The 22,904-nt window shown below is 37.1% G+C and overlaps 1 protein-coding gene across 2 annotated transcripts in view; it reads right to left on the bottom strand.

Moving 5' to 3' along the window:
• eng (endoglin) overlaps positions 1–22,904 on the bottom strand; it is a 118,345-nt gene that overhangs the window by 32,708 nt on the left and 62,733 nt on the right. For both annotated transcript variants that reach the window (XR_007424908.1, XM_049465908.1), the window contains exon 4: positions 11,324–11,443. Coding sequence is in view for 1 of the 2 variants with exons in the window: in XM_049465908.1 (XP_049321865.1) it covers positions 11,324–11,443 (120 nt within the window). In the remaining variant the exon portion in view is untranslated. The remainder of the gene's footprint in view (positions 1–11,323; positions 11,444–22,904) is intronic.

The following is a 22,904-nucleotide window of genomic DNA, read 5'->3' as shown; positions in this document are numbered from 1 at the left end:
AGGTATAAATGAGTAAAAGCCGCTGATGTTTGCTCAGGCTGATGATAAAGGCAGTGAATCAGCTCCATTGTGATTTCTCTCTCTGTTTCGAGTGCTGTGGGTACATTCATGATTCCACTCATTCACGGCTCAGCGCTTACGTAATGGCCAGACTTCCTCTGCGCTGTTGAGTCGCCGCTGTTTATCGCTAAATTAATCGTCTTTAAATGAACCAGATTTGCTTCTTCAAGTCCGACAACATCTCTCGTTCTATTTTCCCACTGTCTCTCTCTGCCTGTCTGCCTGTCTGTCTGCCTGTCTGTCTGAGAGCGATTGCATTTAAATCCCAGTGTTTATTATGGTCTGGTGTCCACGCGCTGCCCGCGCTAGCCCTCTGGTGCCGCGCTCCGTCCTTCACTTCCTGGCTGGGGACGGGAAATGGGACCTTTTTAACTGTGTGCGTCAGTTCAAACGGCTGGAATCTGCACTCAGCGCGGTATAAATATATATATATACATACACTGTCTGCGCTGTTCAGACCACCGCAGACAGAAAAATAGACAGAAGATAAGGAATTCCAGAGATTACGTCATGCAGGAATGCAGCGAAATAACAATCAGCCTCGATATAGAGCACAATGCATTTTATAGTGCATCTAGTGCATCTGAAAAAATTCTAATTTCTTGTATTAAACACACAGAGTAATCTATTTTAAGAGTTTATTATTTTAATTCTTGTTGATGATTATGAAGCTTACAGCCAATAAAAACCCAAAAATCAGAGTCTCAGAAAATTAGAATATTATATAATAAGACCAATTGGTACTTTTGGCAGTGTGGGCAGTGTGCCAAGTCCTGCTAGAAAATGAAATCCACATTGAATCAAATGCAGAGACGCCAAATAACTGACTGAAAGGGGGAACTCCACCAGTTTTCTTAAGTTCTGCATTTAAAGTGGAAATTTAAAATTTGGTGTGATTCTCTTTATTGTTTATTATAGGAAATATAATAATAATTATTATTAGTGGTCTAACTTGTGCTAAACTAGCCAGAAATACTGACATAATTACTAATGCATCTCAAAAAAATTGAATATAATTAAAACGTTTATTTTGTGTTCATTTCTTTTAATTGTTGATGATTATGGTTTACAAGACCGTTTGGTACTTTAGGCAGTACGGACAGTGTGCCAAGTCCTGCTGAAAAATGAAATCTTTATTTTCAAACCTGCAGAATTTGGGATGATTCCTGTCACTGATCTGATATTATTAAGTGGAGTAGAGAGAAAACAGGCAGCTTCTCCAAGTGTCCTGTAGAAGATTTAAAACCCTCAAGTTTTCAGAGTGTTAATAATTTATTTTACTGCAGAGAAAAAGGGTTTTGTATCACCTCCACCTGTAGCCCGTATACGGAACAAGGGATTTTAAGGGGTTAAACATTAGTTTTAGTTTTAGTAGTATTAGATTCTCTTTGATTTTATTCCTGTCCAGAACGATCATGTACGTGTTTTTCTCAAAAATTGCCCTCTGAAAAAATTACGGGCTGAATTATCTACTGTTTTTTTCTGAACTCTGTGATCCTCCGGTAATTTTAGTCCCGTCCGGTCGCACATCTCTACGTTTCGTCTCCTCACCTTTAATAAAATAGCTATTTGTCCACTGTTGTGCACCGTAATTACACTTTGGGCGCTTGGGCGTTTCCACGGAGATCCATGTTAAAAACACAACAGCGAGTGGAAATGGAGGAGCTACTGAACTCCTAAAAAACTCACTGGTCCTCCTGTTTTTAATTTTTCTATTGCAGTCCGGATGCAGGAGTTTAATCACGGCTGAGAAGAAGTGTAAAATATTGAATTTTATTTTATTTTTTTACAGATGTACAAATTTCCACTTTAACCCTTTTAAACCCTGCATCCATTACAATGGACATCATGTATTTTTTTTTTTTTTTTTAATGAATTGTTGCACATAACACTATTTGAAAGCTGGTGTTTATCAGGGTAGACCATGATGAACCAGCCAATGAACACGTTTATAAACCTATAAAAGAGTGGATTGGCCCCGCCCACTGCACTGGAAAAAACTAATATAATTCTTTATACTAATTTAATGTGATGTAGAACAGTTTTTAGTCATGTTTTTTTTTTTTTTTACTTTTTAGGGATGGTTTATGAAGTAAAATAGTCAATATGAAATATAAAAATTACATTCATGCATCAAATGCAATGGAAATAAAAAAACATATAAATATTTTAGTTAATTAGATTTATTTGCTGTATAGATTTTATATTATTTCCTAATCATTACAGACAGAAAACAGTATTCCCCTTATTTTCTTTTCCATCACTGGAGATTGAGAAATTCAGGTCTGAAAGGGTTAAATGCTTTTAAAGAACTGTATTAGGCGTCTCTGCAGGACCTTCAGGGCGGACAGCTCTGATTTCACTTCATATTTGACTGATGTCTTCTTTTAATACAGAGAAAGAAAGACAGGAAGTCGTGTAGACCAGCCTGGAAATCACAATGAAAGGCGAGCAGGGGAGCAGGGGGGTCTGAGGGGAGGAGTGGAGGGGGATGGAGGGATGTGGAGAACAGAGGAGCCAGTCTGACAGGAGTTTGTCTCCACAGGTATCAAACCCAGCGTCAGGAAGAGACCCGGACCGATTACACTTCCTTCCCCCATAGCACTGAAAAAAACGATGAGTAAAATTTACTTAAAAAAAGTTTCTGCATTTGCTTTTTTTAAGTAAATGTAATTTCAAAGTAACTTCAACTCAGTTTCAAGACTTAAATTTTAAATAAGTGAACTGAACTTCAGTCAATCCTTAATTTTAGTAAACTTTACTTCATTTATTTTTACTGAATCAATCCTTTCTTTTAGTAAACTTTACTTCATTTATTTTTACTGAATCAATCCTTTCTTTTAGTAAACTTTACTTCATTTATTTTTACTGAATCAATCCTTTCTTTTAGTAAACTTTACTTCATTTATTTTTACTGAATCAATCCTTTCTTTTAGTAAACTTTACTTCATTTATTTTTACTGAATCAATCCTTTCTTTTAGTAAACTTTACTTCATTTATTTTACTGAATCAATCCTTTCTTTTAGTAAACTTTACTTCATTTATTTTTACTGAATCAATCTTTTCTTTTAGTAAACTTTACTTCATTTATTTTTACTGAATCAATCCTTTCTTTTAGTAAACTTTACTTCATTTATTTTACTGAATCAATCCTTTCTTTTAGTAAACTTTACTTCATTTATTTTTACTGAATCAATCCTTTCTTTTAGTAAACTTTACTTCATTTATTTTTACTGAATCAATTCTTTCTTTTAGTAAACTTTACTTCATTTATTTTTACTGAATCAATTCTTTCTTTTAGTAAACTTTACTTCATTTATTTTTACTGAATCAATCCTTTCTTTTAGTAAACTTTACTTCATTTATTTTTACTGAATCAATCATTTCTTTTAGTAAACTTTACTTCATTTATTTTTGCTGAATCAATCCTTTCTTTTAGTAAACTTTACTCATTTATTTTTACTGAATCAATCCTTTCTTTTAGTAAACTTTACTTCATTTATTTTTACTGAATCAATCCTTTCTTTTAGTAAACTTTACTTCATTTATTTTTACTGAATCAATCCTTTCTTTTAGTAAACTTTACTTCATTTATTTTTACTGAATCAATCCTTTGCAGCCTAATTAATAACCATTATTAATCTCCTTTATAAACCATTCATAACCCCTTTATGAGGGTAGTCTTATTTTAAAGTGGTACCTATAATATATTATGTCTCATAAATGATTTGGGTATTATTGTATAAATTAAGTAATTGTATTTAGGCAATATTGTATGCATAAATGAAGTAAAGTTTACTAAAAGAAAGGATTGATTCAGTAAAAATAAATGAAGTAAAGTTTACTAAAAGAAAGGATTGATTCAGTAAAAATAAATGAAGTAAAGTTTACTAAAAGAAAGGATTGATTCAGTAAAAATAAATGAAGTAAAGTTTACTAAAAGAAAGGATTGACTGAAGTTCAGTTCACTTATTTACTCTGTGTAACTCTATTTAAGTCTTGAAACCGAGTTGAAGTTACTTAAATTTATCTGAAATTAAATTTACTTAAAAAAAGCAAATGCAGTAAGTTGCGAAACTTTTTTTAAGTACATTTTACTCAGCATTTTTTTCAGTGTGCGTGATTTTCCAGCTTTCGTCTTTCGGCCCAGAGCTTCCATTAACCCGACCCAGACCCTCCAGCCCTGACGTCCCTCAGACGTCCCCCGTTATCCCTCTGATTTCACCCTGTGGAGGGAAAAGCGTGATCAGTCTGACAGGACCCAGTAAACCCCGCTCACAGAGCTGATTAACAGCAGGGTCAGGACTTTCTCTGGACATCCTGTGTGTCCTGCATCCTGTAAAGCTTGCAGCACAGTTCAAGACCTCACATGAAAAGATTAAAAACTAAAAACGCACCCAGAAAAAAGTCTGAGAGGGCTGGTTTTGATTTGTGGTGAACTCTGTTAAATCTGCATTGTGTTTTTTGTCCCTTTGAACTGAATAAATCTAACCCCCCGGGACGAGTCCGGGCTGTGAAGACAATAGATCTGCACGTAGAACTGGAGCTCTCTGAGTGCTAACATGTTTCTATCTACTGTATTTTTTGCACTATAAGGCACACTGGATTATAAGGAACATTATGTGACACTAGTAAGGGACAATTCCGCTGAGTTACGAAACTTGTACAGCTAAGATAAGTAAAAAAAACCTGTAAAAGCGAGTGCTAGATGTTAATCTACACAGATTTCTCTCCTAAAAATAGCTTATTTGGGTGAGTAAAGCGATTCCGTTTATTTACAGCAAGCTTAGATTCCCAAATTTCTCCAGCACTAAGGCTGGAGCACTAGCATTAGCCGCTAACCGCCAACAAACCATAATAGGACACATTCATACATAAGGCACGCCGGATTACAGGTATAGAAGGTCATGCTGTTTCTCCATCAGCAGCCAGAGCCTGAGAGAGAGAGTACAGTAGGTCATACTGCTTCTCCATCAGCAGCCAGAGTCTGAGAGAGAGAGAGTAAATTTGAACTCTAAAACCCAACTTAAAAGCTTACATTAATCTTAAACTTAAATCTAACTCTAAACACAACTTTTAAAGGTTAAGGTTAGCATATGGTTATGTGTTGGGTTCCATTCAATAGACAACTTTTAAAAAAAATTAAGTTGCTTTACCTTTTGTTTTTGTCTCTTTGGACTGAATAAAATCTAACCCCCAGAGACCATGTTTTTATCTATTGTATTTTTCATACATAAGGAACACAGGATTGTATTATATTATGTGACACTAAGCTAAGCTAAGTGAACAAAACTGTAATTCCTAAAAAAAAAAAAAAAACATTTTCTTTTAAAGTCAAACAAGCGCTTAATAATTTACTTACTAATTTAATAAGATTTCCAAATTTCTCCAGCACTAAGGCTGGAGCATTAGCATTAGCTGTTGCCCCTCATTTTTACTCCTATTGTAATGTTAGCCAGCACAGGCATTTGTTAGCGGATGTATCAGAGATGGGGATTCGGTGCTTTCCTCCAAGAATGCTGGTGCTGCATTGATTGGCAGCCTTTGAAAAAAGAGGCGGAGTCTGGCCTCACATGTATCGAAGTCTTGGGGGCATTACAAGCGATGCCATCACTTTATTTGGATGATCTATTAGAGATGCCTCACAGATGCTCACCTAACATTCCCTAACCTTTAATCAATCCTAAAACCTGACCTAATTTAAACTAATATTAATTCATTTAAAACCTAAATTTAACTCTAAACTTAGCTAAAACTGCATTTAATGGAAATTTAGTTGAATGTGATTTGAGCATCTACGAGGACTCAACCTTGTACCTTTTTTTTATTGAGTGTGGATCAATTATCTTAGCTAAACTAGGGAGATAGTTAAGTTAAAATATAGAAGCATTGCTTTTTTCTTTACTTTTTCCAACTGAACTGGACTTTTTACCTTCGTTTTTTTTATTAGTAATAATGCATTTATTTATTTTCTGTTGGGAGAATTGAATAAGAAGCAAATTAGCTTTTTTTTAACAGACAGATGGAACGAGTCAAGGACTCCCACTGTCTTCTTTCCTCTTTCTTCTGAATGATCTACGGCTGAATTTTCTTTCTGCTGGTGGAAAAACAGCCCTAAAGCGTCGTGTTCGTGTTGAAATATCTCTGGCTGTTTCAGGGTGAGCTCCCTGCTGGCACACCGCGAGGAGACGGCGGAGGAGACAGAGCGCTTGGAGTGGACTCAGATGCACTCAGATGGACTCAAGCTGCTGTTCTGGCTTCGTTTAGCTTGGATCGGGTCTGCAGTAATGAATGGCCACGGCGTTTTGCAGGGGGTTGCGCAAGTTCAGCCCTGAAAATCACGACTCGGTAGAGTTTAGTGTCTATCCTGTTCACTATAGACTCAAAACTTAGTTATTACACTACTAGTGCATCTCAAAAAATTTGAATATCATTGAAAATTACTTTATTTCAGTAATTCAGTTCAAAATGTGAAACTCACATATATTATAGATGTATTAAAAATGTGAAAATTATATAAGCAATTAAAAATATAAGCAATTGGTACTTTTTTTTGGCAGTGTGGGCAGTGTGCCAAGTCCTGCTGGAAAATGAAATCCGCATCTCCATAAAAGAGAAAACAAAACTGCACTGACTTTAGACTTGATAATAAAACACAGTGGATCAACACCAGCAGATGACAGACATGTCTCTCCAAACCATCACTGATCATCAGTACATTTTACATTTCATTTAAAGTAAATCAAGGGAGCAGAGTCTGGAGGAAGAGTGGAGAGACACACAGTCCAAACTGCTCATGGTCTAGTGTGAAGTTTCCACCAATCGTGTGATGCAGATTTCATTTTCCAGTAGGACTTGGCACACTGCCCACACTGCTAAAAGTACATATTGGTCTTATATAATATTATATTATATAATAATCTATATAATATATGAGTTTCACATTTTAAACTGAATTACTGAAATACAGTAACTTTTTAATGATATTACAATTTATTGAGATGCACCAGTATAATACACAGTGGGACAGGGTTGGGCGCTCCCTAATGTGGGATAAAATATATTTGGAAATTTGATCTAGTCAAACACGTTCAATAATGTTCCAATAGCAATAGTTCTGTCTACCATAAACAAGAGTGAGAAAAGAAATTGCTATATATTGCAATTGCAAGATATATAAATTAATAAGAAACTATATTTAATGTTTTAGTGGATGATTTTTTGTTTATTTTGAGATATTTTTAGAAAAGTATTTTTAGAAAAAATACTGTAAGAAAAAATAAAGCAAATTAATCAGTAAATCCAAGACATTTTAAGAACTTTGAAAGTATCCTTAAGTTCAGTCACCATCAGAAATGTTATGATGGAACTGGCACTTATCAGGACCGCCCCAAGATAGGAAGGCAAGGCAAGGCAAGGCAAGTTTATTTATATAGCACCTTTCATACACAACGGTCATTCAAAGTGCTTTACAAATTAGAAAATACACAGAGAAATCAAATAAAAAAATAAAAATAAAAAAAACATGTAAAAGATTAACAGTAAAAATGGAAATAAAAACTAAAATAAGAATAAAGCATGATTGATTAAAACATGATTAAAACAAAGAGAATTAAATTAAAAACATGTAAAAGAACAACAAGGAATTAATAAGAATAAAGCATGAATAAAACATAATATAAAAGTGCTGTTACAGAATAAAAGTGGGCGGAGCTGCAGTGTTTTAAGCTGAGCTGAAAGCCTGATCAAACATGTAGGTTTTCAGTCTGGATTTAAACATGTTTAGTGTTGGAGCTCTTCTAACGCTCTCTGTTAACTGGTTCCATTTAAGAGCAGCGTAGCAGCTAAACGCTAAACGCTGCCTCTCCGTGTTTAGTTTTTACTTTAGGCGGCTCTAACTGAGCAGTTCCTGATGATCTGAGAGTTCTGCTCGGCTCATACTGCTGGAGCACATCAGATAAATATGCTGGTCCTGCACCATTAACACATTTATACACCAGTAACAGAACCTTAAAGTCTATTCTGTAACATACTGGTATCCAGTGTAGGGATTTAAGGATGGGGGTGATGTGCTCCCTTCTTTTACTTCTAGTCAAAACTCTGGCTGCTGAATTTTGAATCAGCTGAAGCTGTTTGATGGTCTTTTTTGGGAGTCCAGTTAGGAGTCCATTACAGTAATCAATCCTACTAGAAATAAAGGCGTGGATGAGTTTCTCCAGGTCTGATTTAGACAGAAAATCTCTGATCTTATTGATGTTCTTGAGGTGATAAAATGCTGATTTGGTGACGGCTTTGACGTGACTGTTAAAAGTGAGATCAGGGTCCATTTGTACACCAAGATTACGCACTAGTTCTTTAGATTTCAGGCTTTTTGAATCCAGATAGGCAGCTAGTCTGTGCCTCTCATTACTATTCCCAAATAAAATAATCTCTGTTTTATCTTTATTTAATTGCAGAAAGTTCTGTCCCATCCATTTATTTATCTGCTCAAGGCATTTACACAGTGAGACAATGGGACCATAGTTGTTTGGGCAGAGGGCCATGTAGATCTGAGTGTCATCTGCATAGCTGTGGTAAGATATCCCATAGTCACGCATGATTTCACCCAGAGGAATCATATATAAATTAAATAAGAGTGGCCCAAGAATTGAACCCTGGGGTACACCACAGGTCACTGGCACAGTCTCAGAAACATTATTTTCCATTTCCACGAAGTATCTCCTTCCTTGAAGGTATGAACTGAACCATTTTAGGACAGTTCCAGGAAGTCCAACCCGGTTCTCAAGTCTTTCTATGAGAATGTTGTGGTCAATGGTGTCAAAAGCAGCACTGAGATCAAGCAGTAGTAGAATAGACATTTTTCCTGAGTCTGTGTTTAAGCGAATGTCATTGATAACCTTAATAAGCGCAGTCTCAGTACTATGATTGGGCCGGAAACCTGACTGAAATTGGTCTAGACAGTTATTTATGGACAGGAAGTGCATAACTTGCTTGAAGACAATTTTTTCAATTATTTTTCCAATGAATGGTAGATTAGAGATTGGTCTGTAATTGTTCAATAAGTTTGTATCTAAATTTTTCTTTTTTAAGAGAGGCTTCACAACGGCAGTTTTTAATGCATTTGGGAAAACACCTGACATGAGTGAGGTATTTACAATTTGAAGAATGTCTGCTGATATTGAGTAAAAAACATTCTTTAAAAACTTGGTTGGTAATGTATCAAGACTGCAGGTGGATGATTTGAGGTGACTCACTGTATCAATTAAAACAGAGTTACCTCTGTTGCACAGGATAACACACACTCAGGGTTGTGCTTTTTTATTATTTAATCTATAGCCTTATAATCCGGTGCTCCTTATGTATGAATTTTACCAGTCAGTTATTAAGGAGCAGTAAAGCCACTCAACTGAAGTACAGAGTTATACAGGAGTTTCAGTTAAGTTTCTCCAGCACTAAGTCTGGGTGCAGCAGCATTAGCGTTAGCCGCTAACCGCGGGATGTAAATGCAGCCCGATAGCACTAGCCTGAGGAACCTGAGTAAACATGCAGACTACAGTCTGATGTTCTCGCCTCTGAATGGCGAAAGAGCTAGTGCTGTGGTTAGCGGCTAATGCTAATGCTGCTGCACCCAGCCTTAGTGCTGGAGAAACTTCACTGAAAAATCACCCTTATAACTCTGTACTTCAGTGGAGTGGCTTTACTACTTGTGGTAATTTGGTATTGGTAAATTCCATACATAAGGTGCACCAGATAATAAGGCTATATATTTATATAGATATAGATTATATAGATTTTTGGTTAAATTAAAGGATTTAAAGGATTTGCACCTTACAGTTTGAAAAATACTCAGTAAATTCCTGTAATTAAGATGAATTATTAATGCGTTTATCAGCAGGATTTGTTGTTTTTTTGTGTTTGAGTTATTTAAATTCTCCCATATGGATTTTCAGCAGCACCATTTAATACACTTGCCCTCACGATGCTCAGCTAGCTGATAGCACCCTTGATTACCAGAACACTCAGGGTTTCTCAGTGTAGTGCTGCAGTTAGCAGCTAATGCTAATGCTAATGCTGCTGCACCCAGCCTTAGTGCTGGAGAAACTTCACTGAAAACTCACTGTTAGGCAAAATACTGGACTAAGCTTACTGTAAATAAATGGAAGTGCTTTACTCACCCAAATAAACAGTTTTTTAGGAGATAAATCTGTGTAGATTAACATTCAGTGCTTGTTTGAATTTAAAGTAATATTATTTTTTAAAGAATTAAAGTTTTATTTACTTAGGCACTTCCCCCAGTTTCCCCATTAGACACTTTTGCTCACTTCAATATAGGCATCCTTACTAGTGTCACTTAATGCGCCTTATAGTCCGGAAAATATGTTAAGTTTAATGTCTCAACAATAAAAGTTTAGTAGTTTTTATTTTATATATATTAAAAAACAATTAACTTTAATTATTTCAATCGAATTACAGTTCTGGATCTCAGTTCTGTTTATTGCCTAGATCAAACAAATTTACTACACTACATTTTAACCACTTATGATCATTAAAAATATAAAATAAAAATAATGTTTTAAGCACTGTGTTTTATCATTCTAACACTGGGAAATCTTTCTACTAGAATAAGACAATATATATATTTTTGTAATATATTTATATAGCCAAACAGGAAATATATAATAAAAGCTGATACATATATAATTAACCCTGATATATATATATATATATATATATATATATATATATATATATATATATATATATATATATATATATATATATATATATATATAATGAACTCTGATATATATATATATATATATATATATGTATATATATATATATATATATATATATATATATATATATATATATATATATATCAGCTTTCATTATATATTTCCTGTTTGGCTTGCCATAATATATATATATATTCCAAAAAAAAAACACATATATATATATAAATATATATATATATATATATATATATATATATATATATATATATATACACAAAAACAGCAATTTTACAGGAGATACAACTTTTTTAGATATTAATAGAAGTCAATGTAAAAACTAATAAAAAGTTGTAACTTTGGATAGTTTATATTGGTCCATTCATCAAGAAATTTTGACACAGTGTAAGGGGCCGTTTGTTGTAAATTAAAAATTGACAAACATTTTTGACAAAAATACTTCTTTTTCATTGGACAGCGGCGATATGGGGATGGGCGGAGCTACGAATTGGAGAGAGGTACTTACGTAAAGGCTCAGGCTTGACTCAGGCTTGCCGACGTTTCCGTACATCCTGTTCTTACATGTACTGGTGAAGATCACGATGGCTGGAACTTCTGAAATTAAGCTCAGCATGGCATGTTCAAGCTGTATAAAAGGAATTAAGATACATGTTAGCTGTCTGTACTGTGAGGATTTGATTGCATTCAGGCACAAGGGCATAAATAAGGTGGGGCTTTAAAGCGACCATACCAAGAAAAAAAACTGATAAAAAACAGAATATGTTTTATATTTCAGATTCTTCAAAGTAGGACCTCTTGGCTGGATTTTCTCAGTCAGCTTTATGAGGTAGAGTCACCTGTAATTCAGGCTTTCAGTTAACAGCTGTGCTGAACTCATCAAGAGTTAATTACTTGAATTTCATGTCTCTTAATAAAGTGTTTGAGAGCATCAGTTAAAGTAAAGTAGTGAAGAGGTAGAGTTACAGGTATACAGTGAATAGTGAATATTTGAGTAATGTTTGAATCCATATTATGAGGAAAATCTACTCCACTATAAATTATAAAAACAGTTTAAAAATATCCTCAAGTGCAGTTGCAAAGACCTTCAAAAACTTTATGATGAAACTGGCACTCATCAGGACCGCCTTCTCCTCAGGACCAAACTTTTGATTGGTACTGTATGATAGTTTTTCTTTGTAAGCAATTAAGAAAGGACCTTTGAAATGAAATGAAATTAACCATGCTTTAGTTCATAAACGCACAATAATGCTGAGAAAAAGTTTATAAATAATGAAAGTTGTGAATATAGCTGATCTTTAAGACAGGTGCTACTGCTGTAGTTGTTTTTAGCTACATGCTAAGATACGTTATGCCTACTAAAGACACTGTAGTTCTAAACAATAACTTCTGAACTTTTCAGTTCCCTTCTATGGACAAACCCTGGTCCGGAACTACAATCCCCAGCATGCCTCCACCAATGTCACATGTCCGTACTCAACCAATGCACTTTTTTGTATCTGTAATTCTCTGGGTTGTTGAACGCTGTTTTTGGCTTATAATGTAGTTTTTGGTTTGTGATTTGGCTCTGAAGTTTTGGCTCATTCTCTGGAAATGAGGTGTGTTCAGGTAAATTTCTGGTGTATTGCTATCTTGACAGCATAAAACACTGGTGCTGCACTGACTTAATACAACCAAGACAGGCGTCAACAATCAGACGTTCATTGCTGTCTCGGAAACACATAGCAGTTCTCAAAAACAACTTTTACATCAACAATAAACAGAATAGTAAATCAAATAACATTTCTGTTCTCGTAAATGAGCTGCTGGAGCTCCTTCACAGCGTCAACCAGCAGCTCAGTTTCCTCTGAGAATCACTGGTAAGATGGCAAACTCTCCATAACAAGCATTAAAAACATTGCTAGTAGTTTGTGTCAGTAGCTAGCTTATTTGACTTTTCCGTTCCACCTTAAATGGTGCAACAGATGGCAGGGCCTGCAGCATTTAAGGCAGAATGGAAAAATAAAACGAAATAAGCGCTAATCAAAGCTAATGTACTGGAAGGGTTTCCCGATTCTAAGTTGGAAGATTTCACCCCTTCCTCTTATAAATCTGTTCTAGGGGTAAGGGGTAGGGAGAAGGGGTAGGGGTAAGTGATAGGGGTAAGGGGTACGGGTAAGGGGTAGGGGTAAGTGGTAGGGGTAAGGGGTAGGAGTAAGGGGTAAGGGTAAGTGGTAGCGGTAAGAGGTAAGGGTAAGTGATAGGGGTAAGGGGTACGGGTAAGGGGTAGGGGTAAGCGGTAGGGGTAAGTGGTAGGGGTAGGGGTAAGTGGTAGGGGTAAGGGATAGGAGTAAGTGGTAGGGGTAAGGGGTAGGGGTAAGAGGTAGGGATAAAAGGTAGGGGTAAGTGATAGGAATAAGTAGTAGGGGCAAGGGATTAGTGGTAGGGGTAAGTGGTAGGGGTAAGTGGTAGGGGTAAGGGGCAGGAGTAAGGGGTAGGGCAAAGGTGTATGGGTAAGGGGTAGGAGTAAGTGGTAGGGGTAAGTGTAAGTGTACCCACCCAGAGATAACAAGGCCAACTGTGCTCTCTTAGGGCTCCGGCAGCTGATGGAAAGCTGCATGGACAGGATTCGAACCGGCGATCTCCTGATCACCATAAAATTGGCATCTCTGTGGTGCTGCTCATAAGAGGCGTGGACCTGTTTTTCCTGTAAAGCGGCTTTGTGACAACCTTTGTTGTAAAAAGCGCTATATAAATAAAATTGAATTGAATTGAATTGATCATAGTGTCAGTGCTTTAGACCACCAGCCTATTGTTCAGTCTGTAATTTTGTAAAGGCATGACTGCATTGAAAATGAGGGTTACCCTTAATGTATTACCCAGTGGAAATAAAGGTTGATTGATTGGCAAGAAGGGGTAGGGGAAAGTGGTAGGGGTAAGGGGTAGGGGTAAGTGGTAGGGGTAAGGGGTAAGTGGTAGCGGAAAGTGGTAGGGGTAAGGGGTAGGTGTAAGGGTAGGGATATTGGTAAGCGGTAGCGGTAAGTGGTAGGGGTAAGTGGTAGAGGTAAGGGATAGGGGTAAGTGGTAGGGGTAAGTGGTAGGGGTAAGGGGTTAGGGTTTAAGTGGTAGAGGTAAGGGATAGGGGTAAGTGGTAGGGGTAAGGAGCGGGGGTAAGTGGTAGGGGTAAGGAGCAGGGGTAAGTGGTAGGGGTAAGCGGTAGGGGTAAGGGGTAGGGGTAAGTGGTAGGGGTAAGGGGCAGGAGTAAGGGGTAGGGCAAAGGTGTATGGGTAAGGGGTAGGAGTAAGTGGTAGGGGTAAGTGTAAGTGTACCCACCCAGAGAGAACAAGGCCAACTGTGCTCTCTTAGGGCTCCGGCAGCTGATGGAAAGTAGTGGGGTAAGTAGTAGGGGTAGTGCTGGGCGATATAACGATATCGATTTGTTTCGCGATAATTTTTCCCTCGATGACGATGATAAGCCTGTGCAATAGAATTCGATAAACATTCATTTCCATTTCCGTCTAAGTGGCGCGGCAAACAACGAAAACACAACGTGTAATCAATCCAGAAGACGCTGGAGCAAATTAATAAATAGTTAAGAAAATTGTAATAGTTATTCTCATGCATGCAACAAAAAACCCTAAAGAATAGTGGAGTATGGCCCGACACACGCAAACAACCATAGTGTTTGTACTTTGGGAATAAACGGCCGCACTGTTCAGCACGTTTTAAATAAATTTTAAGTAAATTTTAAGCACTAAATGTAATTAATTCAATTTATATTAGGACCTCGGGGCAGGTGCTGCAAAAATGTGTATGTGGGGCGCGGATTAAAGGAAGAGGTTTTTTTGCGGAGCGGTAACAGGACAAAAACACCTTAAGAATGATGTCTAAATGACTTTCCTCTAATCTAATATAATTTAACATGGTTTAAGGATATAAAATAATTTCTAAACAAACGAACTTTTTAATATTGAGCTTATGGCCCAAGTGCAAAAACACAAAATCATTTATCATTTAGATTATCTGCCTGAACGCGAGCCCGAACCCGAGCTTGAACGCCAGCCTGACTCAGGCGCTGCATGAACTCGGGCCGGTCGAGAACACCGCTTTCCTCTCAGATTAGGCGGAAGAAAATGGTCTTTTTTTTAATGTAACAAATCACACTGTGATTTTTGTGATATTTCCCCAATTACAGCTCAGCTGCGCGTTTAAAGCTCAACGCATGAATTAATCGGTGCGCTGTGCGCCGCGCGTGCTCGCGGGGGATTTGACGCGTCTGTCAAGCAAGTTAATGGACCGTTTTGGGGGCAGAGATTAAGAAGTACAGCAGGTACATCTCAGATTTGTAGTTTAATGCTCTACTAAATTACTGGCTTTAAAACTGGCTCATGATATGGTCGGTTCTGGCTGGATTTTTTCCTGCCTACAGGCTGCATTTGACGGAAAGCAGCTCCTCAGTCAGACAACAGTGTCAGCATACAAATCGTGTGCGTTTCCTACAGGACAAACCATTTAAAAGTGCAGATAAACTCATTAAAAAATCACACAGTGTCTGTCTGGCTTAAAATACTTTTAATAAGGTACAGCTTTTAAATTAATAAATCAACATTCATTAAAAATCCGTGAGAAGTTCTGTATGCTAAATGACAAGCTAAGCTAATAAGCTAATAACATTTAATAATAACAGAAAAATAGATATGAATTTGGAAAATAACCAACTAAAGTGAGCTCAAAATACAATAATAAATATAATCTAACGAATTTCAAAATATAAATTAGAAATATTGAACTTCAATATTAAATTCAACTTCAACTACAAAAAACGCAAGGACCGATAGAACATAACGAACAGAAAAAAATAAATTTGAAATTGGAAAAAAAGTTCAAAATGCTAAAAGAAATAAAACCTAACGAATTTCAGAATATAAAATCTAAATATTGCACTGCAGCAGTACAAAAGCCTAAGTGCTTAAACAAACAAACCAAAAAACAGCCTATCACAAATCATTTTTTGAGCCCGACCCAGCTGAGGAAAAGGTGGGAAATCTTTTTTTTTCCGGCTGGGTCTTGGAAAACGTTGTGGTGAATTAAAGGGGCCGAGTTGCAATTTTTGTTTTACTTTAATCAGTTTTTAATCCGTCTTTTTAAAAACAAATATTCCAATATTGGCTGCCAATCAGTGCCCAATATTCTGAGCTCAAAAAACGCTATTCGGGCCAGCCCTACTAATCTAATATAATTTAACATGGTTTAAGAATATAAAATAATTTCTAAACAAACGAAATATTTAATATTGAGCTTATAGCCCAAGTTTTTTTTTCAGTCATGGAAAATTGGAAAAAATTGGAAAAAAGCCCGAGTTCATGCAGCGCCTGAGTCAGGCTGACGTTCAAGCTCGGGTTCTGGCTCGCATTCATGATTAATTTGTTTTTTTTAAAAACTAATATTGGAATATTCGCTACCAATTACTGCCAAATATCCGGAGCTCAAAAAATGCTATTCGGGCCAGCCCTAATAATTATGGAGATACAGAAAAAAATATTGTGATAAAACTTCCATCACTCCCTTATTCTCTCACTAATAAAAACAAACCTTTAAGTGTGACACAAAGTGATTTGATTTATATCGTGATACATATCGATATCGACTGATATGGAAAACTATATCGTGATAAGATTTTTTCCCATATCGCCCAGCTCTAAGTAGGGGGTAAGTGGTAGGGGGTAAGTGGTAAGGGTAAGTAGTAGGGGGTAAGGGGTAGGGGTAAGTAGTAGGGGGTAAGTGGTAGGGGGTAAGTTTAATGGTATTGAGCCTGAATGCTTTATTTCAATACTGGTATGACTCACACAATGCAGTGGGGCTAAAAACAAAGGAGTGGTGGAGATGTTTCGGATTGTTGTGGGGCAGATAAAGATCAGAACAGGCCTTTAGCATTATGTTTACATCTCAGGCTAAGCGGCGGCACTGCGGTCGCTGCAGCGAGCAGCATTACTGCCAGAGCAGCCTGAAAAAAAACACGCAATTCCCACAGGCCTTTTCCTGCGATTAGGAAGAAAATAAAATCAACCACCATAAACAGTCCGGTCCTCGCGCCACGCGGCTGTTGTTTTGCTCACTAGCCTGGCAGACTGGTAGACTGGCAGACGCTCTGTAGCGTGCAGCTTACCTAATCTCCACATACTGTACATACACCAACAGACACATTTTAAAGCTAACGCTAATGCTAACGCTAAAGCTAAGCTATACCAGCTTCAGCATATGTTATATGTTACAAGCATGAAGCTTCTCCTCTCAGCTGGCACAGCGGGTACCAGGATACCCATGCTAAAGTGGTGGACCATTCCACTGAATGGGTGCCATTAGCTTGTTTTAACCCTTTTTTAAAATTAAACATATTTTTAAAAATCTTTTTTTAACTCTATATCTAATAACACATACTTTTAACATATACAAAAAAACATGTACTGGTCAATGTCAGGCATCTTTACTTAGTCTTTTTCTTTGATTTTCCCTCAAAACTTTGTTTTACAGAAATCACTCCTTTTACTGAAACTCACTCCTGTTACCGCACTCACTTCTGTTACTGGCACTGTTACTGGAACTCACTCCTGTTACTGGCACTCACTCCAGTTACTAGACCTCACTCCTGTTACTGGCACTCACTCCTGGTACTGGAACTCACTCCTGGTACTGGAACTCACTCCTGGTACTAGACCTCACTCCTGTTACTAGACCTCACTCCTGTTACTGGCACTCACTCCTGGTACTGGAACTCACTCCTGGTACTGGCACTCACTCCAGTTACTAGACCTCACTCCTGTTACTAGACCTCACTCCTGTTACTGGCACTCACTCCTGTTACTGGAACTCACTCATGTTACTGGAACTCACTCCTGTTACTGGAACTCACTCCTGTTACTGGCACTCACTCCTGGTACTAGAACTCACTCCTGTTACTGGAACTCACTCCTGTTACTGGCACTCACTCCTGGTACTAGAACTCACTCCTGTTACTGGCACTTACTCCTGTTACTGGCATTTACTCCTGTTACTGGCACTCACTCCTGTTACTGGCACTCACTCCTGTTACTGGTACTCATTCCTGTTATGTTTTATGTTCTGATTAAAAGGAATGAAAGTTACAGGAATTAGTTTTTAGCGTGGATTCAGCGAAAGCATGAAAAATAGCTAAATGGCGGCTATGCTAATAGCATGAGGACACCGAGCACATTCTACTGATTTTTCCTAAAATTTGTATTTTAAAAATGAACCAATAAGATGTAAGAATGTAAGAAAGGGACCGCAAGACCCTCCAGGGTATTGTGAGGACAGCTGAGAGGATCATCGGCGTCTCTCTCCCCTCCATCACGGACATTTACACCACCCGCAGCATCCGCAAAGCAACCAGCATTGTGAATGACCCCACTCATCCCTCACACGAACTGTTCTCCCTGCTGCCTTCGTGAAGAAGGTACCGCAGCATCCGGTCCAGCACAACCAGATTCTGCAACAGCTTCTACCCCCAAGCCATCAGACTCCTCAACTGCAGAGACTGAACTGATGGTTTTTCTGTACATGCACACACACTCTTACCCCACTTACCCCAGAAAATGGAAAGCACTAAAAACCCTACTACCTCACTGGACTCTATTGCACACTGTGTAATAGAGTAATTACTACCTCACCTGGTCTTTTTTGCACACTGCAAAATTTGCACACTGTCTTGTTATTTATTATACTTTGTCTGTATTGTGTTGTATTGTCTGTCTGCACTTTTGTACTGTTGCACTATTGTTCTGTCTACACTGTGTTTATGTGCACCATGGTCCCTGGAGGAACGTTGTTTCGTTTCACTGTGTACTCTGTATATAGCTGAAATGACAATAAAAACCACTTTCACTTTGACTTTGACTTTGAGGAGTGTTGAGATTGAGCTCCTCAGTTATCGTTACAATAAGATCAAATATACAGAAAAAAACTAATGAGGGAACTTTGGGAATTTTGTTCTTCCCATGATCTTCAGAATAGCCAGCTGATGATGTCACTTCCTGTTGTAGATGTGACTTCCTGTTGTAGAATGTTCCAGATGTTTCAGATGATCAGGGTAATGTGTTACGGTAACAGGACTGAGTGAAACACAACAGGGACACAACTAAAATGTGTATTTTAACTAAAATATTATGGATTTAACAATGGAAAAATAAATACATCTCTGAAGGATTTTAATAATTATATATTTTATGGTAAAGTTTATAGTTAGAGAGTGGGGTAACAGGTATCAAATGCTATTTTTCAGTGTTCTTCTTACTTTTACATTTAGGTCACTGTACAAGACACTATGTTTAATAATAAAATGTATTTTAAAGTTATTTTGTGTGCATATTTATACATGTAATTTCCTGCAGACAGAAATGGCAATTATTCTGGCTCTGTGAGATATGGGACACAGCCGTCATGTCAAGGTTAAGTTCTCCACAGTTCGAATGGGACGCTTCCCTAAAGGTACGACGTGATTTAAAACCTTAAAAACATGGATTTACAGACAGATCCCACTAAAACAGGCCCAGCAGCATCACTGCACCTCTAACCTCAAAGATTAAACTCGTCAATTAATAAAGAATTATGCAAATTAGAAATGTCCCCATGTTCCCATTTAACTAGAGTACTCTGGGTTTAGGCTAGTCTGTGCAGCATATAGTCTATATTTCAATAAGTGGGGTAGGGGGGTTGCACATTGCAGCAGTAAGAGCAGAGTGTGAAGGTTCAATTAGCAGGGTAAGAGCACAGTTCTGCTCTAAATATTGCAATGCACACTATAACATTATGGCATTGTGAGTTCAAAAGAGGACAAATTGTTGGTGCACGTCTTGCTGGCGCATCTGTGACCAAAACAGCAAGTCTTTGTGATGCATCAAGAGGCACGGTATCCAGGGTAACGTCAGCATACCACCAAGAAGAACCAACCACATCCAACAGGATTAACTGTGGACGCTGTAAGAGGAAGCTGTCTGAAAGGGATGTTCGGGTGCTAACCCGGATTGTATCCAATAAAAAAACATAAAACCACGGCTGATCAAATCACAGCAGAATTCAATGTGCACCTCAACTCTCCTGTTTCCACCAGAACTGTCCGTCACCACAATCAATTATTGTGCTCTAAAACCAGGTGTTTCAGTTTCATTCTCCAACCCCTGTAGTGACTCATTATCTACTATTAATTAATACCTATCTCCTATATATATATACAGGTCTAGAAAAAAATAAAAAAACACTTAAAAATTATAAGTTTCATTGATTTTACCAAATCAGGAGTAAGCATAAAGTTATCCAAAAGCAGTGTGTAAGACTGGTGGAGGAGAACATGATGCCAAGATGCATGAAAAAAACTGTGATTAAAAACCAACCAGGGTTATTCCACCAAATATTGATTTCTGAACTCTTAAAACCTTATAAATATGAACTTGTTTTCTTTGCATTATTTGAGGTCTGAAAGCTCTGCATCTTTTTTTTTTTGTTGTTATTTCAGGCATTTCTCATTTTCTGTAAATAAATGCTCTAAATGATTTTTTTTTATTATCTCTTTTGTACTCCCGAGTTAAAAATAAAGGTTGATTGGTTGATTGAAAAGGCGCTATGCTTTTCGTGAACTTACAAATGCTAAGGCTAAGTCAGCTAAGTTAACATTTCTTTCCTAGTCCTTTATAGCTCTTATTTTTCATCAAAAAAAAGCATCTAGTTAGTATAGAGGAAGCAAAATGAGTAAACTGATAGTTTTTTTAAGAGCGTAATAAGTTATGATTAACAGAGAGAGAAAATGAACTTAAACCTGCCGTTTGTTGGTGTTCAGTGTAGGTTGCGATATTATTTGCAGTGAGGTAGAGAGCCAAAAGCCCTTTTTTTTACATTTTCAGTCAAATGCTAGTGGTTGCTATCTAGTGCATCCCTACGTGCATCCCTAGAGAATAAAAATGGACCTGCCGTATGTAGTATGCCATTAAATATAGTATTTTAAACAGTGCTCTGATATGCAGTTGAGAAGTGTACAAAAAGTGTGTTTTTTTTGCTATTTTTAACCAAACACTTTCAGTTGCTATCTAGTGCATCCCTACTGTTATGCTGAACAGAAAGTAAACATGAACTTAAACCTGCCGTTTGTTGGTTTTCAATGTATGCCATGTTATGATATGTAGTGGGGTAGAGTACAAAAAGTGCTTTTTTGCCATTTTCAGCTAAATGTTTTTAAATTTTTTGGTTGCTATCTAGTGCATCCTTATTGTATGCATAATAAGAGAGTAAAAATGAACTTAAACCTGCCGTATGTCGTATAGTATTGAATACACTATTTTAAACAGTACTCTGCACTTAGGAATTTGGCAATTTCAGCCAAATATTTTTGTTTGCCATGTATGTAGTGCTTTATCTCCAAACTAGATAACTTCAAACATGAGTAAAACAGTAAAAACATGAAACATATCTGCAGGTAAAGCCGTACTGATGCACTGTTCACCTCGGCCTCAGATACACCACCACCTCCACCACACAGTGCACCCCTCCGCCTCCAACAATCCAATCTAACACCTCAATTTCTCTGAGAACACTCGCTATATAATCCCACATCCCCCCGACAGCAGCAGGAGAGGGTCCGCGGCGTCGCCTCCCGCAGAGCGGCCTATCGGCGAGAGCCGCGCCCAGCCGCATTCTCTTATATAACAGCACATCAGCGCCGCGAGAGCCGGCCGTATGAATCTTTCACGGACGAATAAGCACAGCTTCAGCATAGCTTCAGCGGGAGAAGGTGCGATAAAGAGAGATGAGAGGAGATGAGAGGAATGGAGTGCGGGAGCTTAAGCATTATCATATTGTTTCTGACTCTATTGAGGCTTTAAGGCCTTTGATAGAGGAGGGAGGTGCTGTTAGCCTGAACCATAAACCTCCATCTGACCACCTGCTGCTGCTGTGTGATCTGCTCCTCATCCTCCAGACCTTCATCACGACTTCGTCCGAGTTCTGGAGCACTCTGGGTATTGTTGGATGCTGGACCCAGTCTTAAAAGTTAATTAATGCTTGATAACATTAGAAGCAAAACTGCTGCACAAATCCAGTGCTACCTTAATTCTGGTTCCACCTTAAATCCTCTACTACCTAACATAATAGTGAAACTGTTCAAATACTGTTGTTTACTGATGTTTAAATCTGACGTAAAATCAGTATTTAACTAAATAGGTACTAAGACATAGTAGGAGTGTCTAAGAAAATAGCCAGTGAATGGAAGCATAAGGTAGTATATTAGGTGTTTCTAGTAAAGTGGCCAGTGATTTGAAACACAAGGTAGAAGAGGGAGATAATAGGTGTTTCAAATAAAGTGGCCAGTCAGTATAGTATTGTATAGTAGTATCATATAGTATAGTACAGTAATAAAGTAGATAATCAGTGAGTTAAGCACAAAATAGTAGTATAGTATAGCATAGTATAGTATAGAATAGTATAGTTTGATCTTGTATAGTAATAAAGTGATCAATCAGCAAGTTAAAGCACAATAGAGTAGTATAGTATAATATAGTATAGTATAGTACAGTAATGTATAGTATAACATCCTGTAATATGGTATAGTGTAGTAATAATGTGGTCAATTAGTGAGTTAAAGCACAATAAAGTAGTATAGTATAGTAAAGTATAGTATAGTACAGTAATGTATAGTATAACATCCTTTAATATGGTATAGTATAGTAGTAAAGTGGTCAATCAGCAAGTTAAAGCACAATAAAGTAGTATAGTATAGTATAGTATAGTACAGTATAGTATAGAATAGCATAGTAATGAAGTGATCATCCAGCAAGTTAAAGCACAATAAAGTAGTATAGTATAGTATAGTATAGTATAGTAATGTATAGTATAGTACAGTATAGTATAGAATAGCATAGTAATGAAGTGATCATCCAGCAAGTTAAAGCACAATAAAGTAGTATAGTATAGTATAGTATAGTATAGTAATGTATAGTATAGTACAGTATAGTATAGAATAGCATAGTAATGAAGTGATCATCCAGCAAGTTAAAGCACAATAAAGTAGTATAGTATAGTATAGTATAGTATAGTAATGTATAGTATAG

This window comes from Astyanax mexicanus, chromosome 1, assembly GCF_023375975.1.
Source record: "Astyanax mexicanus isolate ESR-SI-001 chromosome 1, AstMex3_surface, whole genome shotgun sequence".
Lineage (NCBI taxonomy): Eukaryota > Metazoa > Chordata > Actinopteri > Characiformes > Acestrorhamphidae > Astyanax > Astyanax mexicanus.
This window is presented reverse-complemented; position numbering and strand designations above follow the sequence as displayed.